This window comes from Vigna umbellata, chromosome 7 (assembly GCF_029865625.1).
Source record: "Vigna umbellata cultivar VRB3 chromosome 7, Vumbellata_1.0, whole genome shotgun sequence".
Lineage (NCBI taxonomy): Eukaryota > Viridiplantae > Streptophyta > Magnoliopsida > Fabales > Fabaceae > Vigna > Vigna umbellata.
This window is the reverse complement of record NC_142171.1, coordinates 19977341-19987367: the sequence shown is the minus strand read 5'-3', so window position 1 is coordinate 19987367 and position 10027 is coordinate 19977341. Positions and strand designations below refer to the sequence as shown.

The following is a 10027-nucleotide window of genomic DNA, read 5'->3' as shown; positions in this document are numbered from 1 at the left end:
CAAAGCGAGAGAAACAAACCAACAAGAATAGGGGGTGCAGAGATAAAAACCCGGAGTGCAGAGAGTAGGTTTGAAGCTCCTTTGTCTGTCAGGGGTGTAAAAATGAAAACAGAAGGGCATCCTGAAACGTGTGTCAGATCCAATTCCCCTTTCCTTTTTCTTTTTTTTTTATTTTGTTTGCACATAATGGGCTTAAGCCCAAACAAAAACGGGGTGTGAAACATGAAACCGTGGGTGCAGATAAAGTTATTTTTTTTTGTTTAAGGGTTTGGATGGGTCTGAGTCCAGGGAATGGATGCGGGGGTGCGCGGGTGAGAAAACAGGGGGTGCGTGAAGGAGGAAAATGTTTTAGTATCATTATTTTGTTTTGATTTATTAGAGAGAGTTGGGTCGGAAAGAAATAAAAAAGAAGAGGCCCAAGGCCTTTCCATTCTTCAGCCAACATTCCTTGGGGTCTCCTTCATTCCACAATCTCAACTCAAAACAGAGACCTAGAGTCTTCTTCCAAAGTAGCCAACGGAGGTATCTCCACCCCGTCACGCACGCGCGCCACTGTCTCAGCCAGAAACGGCTGCCGCCAGCTGCGGCCCAAGCCGCCGCCAGTACGCCGACCACCTAGGGAGGGGTTCGTCTCCGATGTCTCTGTGCCGCGTCTGCCTAACTGGCCGCCGCCTCCTCCAAGCAGACCGCCGCGAGTTGCTTCTGGTCTCTCTCCCTCTCTTCTATCTATTTTCTGCTTCTGTGCTTGATTGTTTTGATTGGGTTACAATGTAGACAAAATGGTGATGCTTTCGGTGGTGGGTTTGTCCGAGTGGTTCTTGATGATTTCCAGTGAATACAAGTGAGTATTGTGAGGGGTGGAGAATTGAATTTTCAAGTTTGATGTTGGGGAGATTAAGTGGAAGTTGGGTGGAAGGATGGTGATTGAAGATTGTGTGGTGGCCGTGAGGTCTGGATAAAATGATGATGGGTGTTGGCCCTGTTGACAGAGAATGGAGGAGGATTGAGTGTTGTGTGATGCGGAGATGATTCTGTGGAGTGAATGGGATATGAGTATGTGTGGTGAATCCTGGTTTGGTGTTTGGCCGTGGAGTTGGGGGTGAAAAGGAAATGGTTTGCTGTGGTTACGGCTGAGAGGAGCCAGTGCCCCCCAAGGCTGTGGTGATGAGGTGTTGTGATGGCTGTGAGGATGAAGAATGAGATGAAGATGGAGATGGTAACGGGTGAGGGGCTTAGAGGGAGCCAATGCCCCTCGGCCCTCTTCCCCCTCCCTTTCCTCGTGTGAATTATGTAGGCTTCAGCACAGTAAGAGATGAGAGTGTCGGTAGCTATGATTGGAGGATGAGGAGTGTCGGTAGCTGCGATTGGAGGATGCAGAAATTATTGGGTTGGTGGAATAGTTGGAAGCATAATTGGATGGTTGGTGAAGTGGGAGAAGGTAGAAGTGGACCATTGGCAGATTGTGGGAATCATTACTGGGGCCGGAGGGGAGACACGAGAGAGTGATCAGGACGATCGGTCAGGACGAGCGTTCAGGACGAACGGTATACGGCGGAGTGACCTGGACGAACGATAGAATGACGAACGATAGAATGACGAACGACCATGTAAAAAAATTATTACTGTTTGGGCGAACGCTAAAACAGGACCGAACGTTCACGAACGTTCAACAATAAACACTTTAAAACCGAACGTTCTACAACATCAAGACCGAACGTTCAACCACATTAAGACCGAACGTCCAATAGCAAGTAAACATGACCGAACGTTCACTAACAAATAGACCGAACGTTCAACCACAGACCGAATAGCTGAACAATTTAGGACGAGCGACCAAACGTCTTTGGGGTCGAATGGTTCGAGGCCGAGCGGCCGAACGCAATTGAGGTCGAACGTCCGTGAGGCTGAAAGTGTGGACACGTGAGACCAGTAAAGGACGAGCGTCTTGATATTGTCAACAACGAACGGTTACGCATGGTGGAGGACGAATGGTCGCTCAGAGTAGCGGACGAACGGTTGTGCAGAGTAGAAGACGAACGGTCGCTCAGAGAAGAGGACGAACGACTCAGTCGCACAGCAAAAGGCCGAACGCTCTGTTCTTTTTTTTTTTATTTTATTATTTTGTTTTATTTTATTATTCATTATTTTTCATTTTTTTTATTTTTTATTTTACACTCATGATGAAAATAAAATACAGCAAACCTATTAGTCCATCCGGACGAAATTGGGTGTTGACAACAAGTATGTCATCTATAAACACCACCACGAACTTGTCCAAGAAGGGTCTGAAAATTCGATTCATATAGTCCATGAATATGGTTGGAGCATTAGTCACACCAAAAGGCATAACCACATACTCATAGTGGCCATACCTGGATCTGAATGCTGTCTTCTGCACATCATCGTCTTTCACCAAAATTTGATGGTAACCCGACCTCAAATCAATCTTGGAGAATACCGTAGCCCCGTGTAATTGATCCATCAGATCATCAATCCTTGGCAAGGGATACTTGTTCTTGATCGTCAACTTATTCAGCTGTCGATAGTCAACGCACAACCTCGAGCTACCATCCTTCTTCTTTACTAGTAATACTGGCGCACCCCACGGCGAAGCACTCGGCTGTATAAACTTTTTCTCTAATAACTCTTCAATCTGCTTCTTCAACTCAACCAGCTCAGCTGGAGCCATCCGATAAGGGGCTATGGATACTGGTCCTGCTCCTGAGACCAGATCAATAGAGAACTCTACTTCTCGCGGAGGAGGTAAACCAGGAACTTCTTCAGGGAAAACATCCATGAAATCATTCACAACCAGAAGGTCTACACTCTGGTTCACAAGCGCTGAAGAATTTAAACTAGGAGTCCCGTCCTTATGGAACATGATTAGGAAACAGCTGGCACCCTCGAAGATGTCCTTCCTCAATACACCGAGCGATAATGACATGTCTTCATCTTCTTCGGGAAATATTAGCTTCTTACCACCGCAATCTAAAAGAATACGATTGGCTGCTAACCAATCCATTCCCAAAATTACCTCTAACTCCTGCAGAGGTAAGCAAATAAGGTTCACTCTGAACCTGCGGCCCTCTACCTCAATAGGACACCTGGAGCACACATTAGATGTCCTGACTAACCCAGCTGCTGGTGTAGACACCACCAGATCACACGGAAGCTCTCTGACGACTAAACCAAGCCGCTCCACACAAGCTTTAGACACAAAAGAATGTGTCGCCCCCGAATCAAACAACGTCACACACGAAGCTCCAAATAACAAACAACTACTGACAATTAAATTACCTGCGCTGGCTGCCTCAGTTCCGGTCAACGCATAGACTCTCCCTGCTGCCTGAGGTCTGTGCCCACCCCTCTGAATAGATCTGCCAGCCTGGCTTGGCTGTGGTCCTACCCTCCTAGTAGTAGGACAGTCTCTGGCATAGTGTCCTTCTTGCCGGCAGATATTACACCTCTTATACCCTTCTAACTGAGGGCAGGAATTCTGGAAGTGTGGTCCACCACACCTGAAGCATCTAACGGAACTGGCAAAACTGGATTGCTTCGATGACCGAGAGGAAGAACCCCTGGATCCGGAGGAAGAAGGTCTAGAGAAAGGGGTCCTTCTAGAAATGGAGCCTCCCCGGGATATCGTAGGTCCACCAACCCTAAGTGGTTGGCTCTGTTGTTTCTGAGGCCCTTCTGGTTCTCCCTTAGTCTTTTCCATATCATGGGCCATCTCTACCAAAGCAGAGAATTCTCTAATGTGCAATCCCTTCACTAGTAACTTTATATCCTTTCTCAAGCCATTCTCAAACTTGCGACACTGCCATTCTTCATTTATTGACATGGTGTAGAAGCGAAGCAGGTGTTTAAAACTATCTACATACTCCGATACTGATTTGTTGCCCTGAGCCAACTCAAGAAACTCTATCTCCTTAGCAAACCTGACACTGTCTGGGAAGTATTCAGTGTAGAATTTAGTTCTGAACAACTCCCAAGTGATAGCAGTCCCGTTCCTCTCCAAGATCGTCTTCACACTGTTCCACCAATGTCCAGCTTCACCTGTCAGCAAGTATTGGGTGTAGGCTAGCTTCTTCTCATCAGGACATCCCTTGGCTTCGAATATCCTCTCCATGTCCCCGAACCAGTGATCAACTTCATCAGGGTTGCACTTGCCAGTAAATCTTGCTGGGCGATGTTGCAGAAAGCTCTCCAAGCTCCACTCTTGCGCAGGAATAACAACGGAAGAAACACTTGGAGGAGTCCTAGCATTAGTCATCATTTCCATGAACTCCCTCTGAGTGTTCTCGGAAGACACTCTTGCGTTCTCTGCCGATATCCTTGCGGCTTCAAGATTTTGTAATGCAAAGGTATTCTGTTGAACCAACGCAGCATTCTGCTGTTGCAACGTTTGGAGTACCGCATTCAGCATCTGATTAGAGTCAAGTTGATCGACTCGCGGAGGAGAACGATGAGGAGACGTAGGTGCCATCTTCTGTCCACACAGAGAGAAAGACCATTAGCTTGACTCAAACTAATACAACTTCCTATACGAGGTTAGAGTACGCAATCACAAACGAAGCACACTCACAACCTAGCGGTTTCTAAGGAAGGAACTGCTCTGATACCATTAATGTAACGTCCCAAAAATATACATGATGCATATATAATAAAGACGTCATCATACATAATATAAGAAAGCAGTCAAGAGTAATTTAAGGATTACAGTCATCCTTAGAATAGTGCGGAATTGACAACAAGAGTATTTAGAATTTCTCCATGAAAATCACAGAGAATTTAAAACTTAAAATACACACGAGTTATTCCAAACATTAAGAATTATGAAATAAGACTAGCTAATCTAGGCTGCAGCACTGCAGCCTGTCGTCTTCATCAAGAGCTGCTTCCAAAGTATTCTCCTCGCCATCTGCTCCCATCCAAGTGGATGATTGTAAGACTCGTAAATTTTGGGAATGGTGGGGACATGGTAGCTCAGTTTTGGGGGTCATCCTGAATCTCCAATGGTCTTTCTTCTCATGTAGAGAGGATTGAACATGTGGTGAGGAGTAGCAGGAGGTCCTAGTCTTGGATGCTTCCATATGATCCAAGGTGAGTGATAACGGATTAACCTCATGATTGTGGCCGGGCGGGAGTGCCCAAAGTTCCATCAGGCGGTAGTGCCTAAAGTTCCACCAGGCGGTAGTGCCTAAAGTTTCACAAGGCGGTAGTGCTAGGGCGGGAGTGCCCAAGTTTCATAAAGCCACCACGAGTGCAAGACCCGCCATAGCTCGGTAATCATTCTAGTCCGGACGAGTCGGTCTATAAAGGAACAAATCGGGGTATAAAGTAACAAGTCTTGTGATGTCAGTTTACCATGTTTGGATGAATGTTTACATGTCATGGAAGTATGTGAAATATGGATCAATGAGTATGCTTTAATTGTTCTTTTATATGAATCTATGAATGATTGCATGAATTAACTGTGCTGTATGTATAACATGCTTTTTATATCTAGCTCACCCTTGCATTGTTTGTGTTGTGTGCCAATTTGGATATCTTTCTTTGGCGATGATCATCCACTTGGATGGGAGCAGATGCTGTCGAGGAGAGTCCTTTGGATCAAGAGCTAGAGGTTGCTGATGTTGCAGAGTAGTCTTCCTAGAAATTTCCTGATTGAACACTTGTAGTGATCAATCCTTTCAACTGTTCAAGTTTAAATTTTCGCTCATTTTATTTGGATGATTGTAATTTAACAATTAAATTACACGTCATATTTTGACTGTTCTCTATATTTGAATGTTGACGTCTGATAACAGTTGAAAAACTGTTATTTTCATGATTAAAATTGACACTAAAAGCAACCTTTACACTTAGAAACTAGCTTGAAATCATGTTTTTCTTCATGTTTTTAGAAATAAGAGAGCTGGACAAGTTTATGCTTGATTTCAGTGTTTTTGTGCAGGTTTTAAGGTGAATTTGATGAAAGAAGTGAAGAAGGAGAGAGATGAAATCAGAAAAGACAACAAAAAGTGCGAAAAGGAGAAGCCGAAGTCACCGCTCAGCGGCAGTTTACCGCTGAGCGGCACTCAGGAGCTTGCGGGAGGTCCGCTGAGGGGCAAAATGGCCGCTGAGGGGAGAAAACAAGTCACGCACTCACCGCTGAGCGGTAGTTTACCGCTGAGCGGCACTCTGGAAGTCACGTGAGGTCCGCTGAGGGGCAAAATGGCCGCTGAGGGGCAAAATGGCCGCTGAGGGGAGAAAACAAGTCACGCACTCACCGCTGAGCGGTATTTTACCACTGAGCGGCACTTTAATGGGCTTGGACTTGACTTTTTGTAATTTACGAATGATATATAAGCTTTAGGGTTTCCTAGGGTTAGGCATCTCTGGCTGGAACGAAGCAAACACTCTCTCTTCCACCCCTTTGAAGGAGGATCTTGGATGCTGAGGCTTCCTCTTCACCTTTTTAGGGTTTATTCTTTCATTCTTTCATTGTAATTCATCTAGGTTCACCATGAATATGGTGAACTAAACTCTGTATGTTTGTTGGGGAATCAATGTAATCTTGTGAAACTCTCATATATGGAATCTGTTTTTACATCTTTTAATTAAGACTTATGCTTCATCATTAGTTAGGGTTTTTCCTCTTTGCTTAATGCTTGCATTGTTTAACTCATTCGATGCATGATTATTGGTTTTGTCGATACGGGAACGTACGGGGAAGTCTAGATCCGGGGAATTTCTCCCAATTTTATATTGGTTGTCGCTAAGCTCCTGTACTTATGAACTGATCATTAGGAATGCTAGGAATTGTATGAACTCGTGATTAGGGAGAAGCCTTCTGGAAAGGTACATTAGAGAGTGGCATTAACAATGATGATTTGACTGTTGAATTCCTTAAAATATATGAGAGTGGATAAGATGAAATTGACCCCCAACAACATATTCATATCTATATTTCATTGAAAGTGTTTATCTTTTGATTTTTGCCATTGATCAAAATTCATGCATACATGTTTATTTTCTGTCTTGCATCTTAAACCCCAAATATTTCGTTTGTAAGTCTTAGTTAATCAAGAAACCACATAACTAAACTAGGCCGTGAGTCCTTTGGGAAGAACGATACTTGGTCTTACCAAGTTTTATTACTTGAACGATTCGGTCATACTTGCCGATTGAAAACAAGTTTGTGACATCATAATTTGGTGTTCATAAATTTGTCCATCAAGTTTTTGGCGCCGCTGCCGGGGACTCGTGGTTTAACTGGTTAATTTGTGTGATTATTGATTATCTTTGATTTATTTTTTTTATTTTATTTTTAAATTTCGAATTTTTATTTTATTTTTCTGTTTTTTATTTTTATTTTCTGAATATTATATCTTCTCTTATATCTTTTTGTGCTAACCAAATCTTTTCTAGGGTTTTGTGTTCTTGTGTATGCAGGAGGCAATTCGAACTAGGAGCAAGAAAACAACAGAACCTCTGCTTGAAGGATTAGAAGACAGTAGACGGAGGAGAAGAATCAGAACATCTAGAGAACTTTTCCCTCCTCCGGAAACTCTGTTGCAACCATCACCACAAGGTTCTGACAATAGCACAGAAAATATGGAGAATAATAATATCAGAAGAACTCTTGCTGATTACACCAACATAGCTGGACCTCAACACTTTAACAGCATAGCTAGACCTAGAGTCAATGCAGCCAATATGGAGGTCAAACCAGCACTGATCCAACTGGTGAAGAGTAATCAATTTAATGGGTTATCTCATGAAAGCCCATATGAGCACCTTACTACATTTAATGAAATTTGCAACACAGTGAAAATCAATGGGGTGCCAGACGAAGCAATCAAACTTAGTTTGTTTCCTTTCTCATTGGGAGGCAATGCTAAGCTTTGGTTGAACTCTTTTCCAGAAGGAAGTTTCACAGAGTGGGAAGCAGTGGTAACAAAGTTTTTAAACAAGTACTTTCCACAATCAAAGGTGACAAAAGGCAAGCAAGAGATATCTTCATTTAAGCAGGGCATGGAAGAATCACTGGGGCATGCATGGGATAGATACAAAAGTCTGCTAAGAAAAACACCCACGCATGGCTTTGAAGAACAGGAAGTAGTCTTAACTTTCCTTGGAGGGCTTGGTTCACAAACCAAGATGATGCTTGATGCTTCAGCAGGAGGCAATATTAAATGGAAAACTCCAGAGAAAGCTATAGAAATCATTGACAACATGGCTACTAGTGATAATGAGCTCAACAGTGAAAGAGGAGTTCCTATGAAACAAAAAGGGGTTCTCCAATTACAGACACATGATGCCTTGCTAGCTCAAAATAAAATTCTAACTCAACAGCTGGAGACTCTGACTAAAACTCTTGCACAATTACCTAAAGAGTTGAAAACTGCTACACAGGTACAAACCCAGTTGTGCGAATTATGTGGAGGTGATCATATCAATGGTCAATGTGCTTTTCCAGTGGAAGCCTTGGAGGATGTTAATTTCATGGCTAATCAATTTCCATACCGTCAAGGGAATTACAATCAAGGGTGGAAACCACATCCAAGCATTGGTCAAGGACAAACTGGGCAAGCAAATCAATATAATAAGCAGCAGCAGCAACCAACCTTTTGGCAACAGTTATCTATGCTTAATGAAAAATCAACAAGGTTGGAAGAAACTCTTCAGCAATTCATACAGAAAACCGAATCTTCTCAAAAGAGCACTGAAGCTGCTATAAAAAATTTGGAGATTCAAATGGGTCAGATTACCAAGCAATTGGAAGAAAGGCCAAATAGAAATTTTGGGGCTAATACTGAGGTTAACCCTAGAGAAGAGTGCAAAGTGGTAAAGAGTGTGAATGAAGAGATAATTGAGTTAGAAGAAGGAGAAACAGAAGAAAGAAGAGAAATAGAGAGCAAAAACAATTTTCCTTTTCCAATAAATCAAGAGAAACAAATGGACTTCACAGAATTATTCAGAATGGTGGATAATAAAGCACCTTGGGAACAGATCTTACAGAAAATTGCAGTTTACACAAAATCTGATGAAGAAATCTCTACAAAGAAGAGACGTAGAGATGAGGAGGTAAAAAAGTGTATAACTGTTAAAAAAGAGTCATTCCCTCCTAAAGCATCAGATCCAGGCAGTTTTTCTATCCTTTGTACTATAGGGAAGAAAAAGGTAAAGAAAGCTCTTCTTGATTTAGGTTCAAGTGTTAACTTGATACCTTATTCTTTATTGGAGCAAATCGGCAATGTTAAAATGAAACATGCAAAGATTAAAATAGTAATGGCCGATGGATCTTCAAAGGAGCCATGTGGGATTGTAGAGGACATTATAGTTTGTGTTGGCAAACTTCAGTTCTTGGCAGACTTTGTGGTGATGAAGATGGAGACCGAGAAGATACCTATCATACTTGGAAGACCGTTTATGAAAACGGCCAGGGCTATCATAGATGTAAATGAAGGGATAGTGGTGCTCCAGGATAGAGAGGAGAGAGTGGTGGTAGATGTCTTCAAAGATGAGATGCAAGCAAAGGAGGAAGAAGCTAGTTATAAAGCTGCATTTCGAGATGCACCCATGACTAGCCGTAAAGATGAAAATTTTGAGGTTTCAGGTAATCATTGTTTGTTGTTTCAGGTACCCAAGGAAGAAGAGAAGAAATTCCTAGAGACTGGAAGAAAAGAAGACTCCAACTTGGCACACCTGTTAGAATCAAGAACAAGTTGTGGGTTGTGAAGGGCTTTAAAGAGAAGGAGATGATAGAGATAGAGTCTCCATATTCTAGAAGAACCAAAACAGTTCAAAGGAAACAGCTGAGGAGTTGGTGGAATGACAACATCAACTACAAAGAAGATGGAACTTGAACTTTATTGGGTCAAGCTAATGACATTAAAAGAGCGCTTGCTGGGAGGCAACCCAGTGAATTTAAAAACTTTTTATTTGGTTTTGTAATTTGTAATTTTTGAACATTATTTTTGTATTTATTTTGTTGGATATAGCATCTACTGAAGGATGCTAGGTGGTTAAGTATCTACTG

At 42.6% G+C, this 10027-nt stretch overlaps 1 protein-coding gene across 1 annotated transcript; it reads right to left on the bottom strand.

Annotated features, from left to right (window-relative positions):
- Positions 1-1635: 1635 nt before the first annotated feature.
- On the bottom strand, positions 1636-4486 carry LOC148195360 (uncharacterized). Its single transcript, XM_088095172.1, has one exon. It carries the CDS (start codon positions 4484-4486, stop codon positions 2165-2167), a length of 2322 nt encoding a protein of 773 aa, XP_087951298.1. The 3' UTR covers positions 1636-2164.
- Positions 4487-10027: the final 5541 nt, after the last annotated feature.

Coding starts and splice junctions, on each gene's coding strand:
- LOC148195360 (XM_088095172.1), bottom strand. CDS start 4,486: ATGGCACCTACGTCTCCTCATCGTTCTCCTCCGCGAGTCGATCAACTT.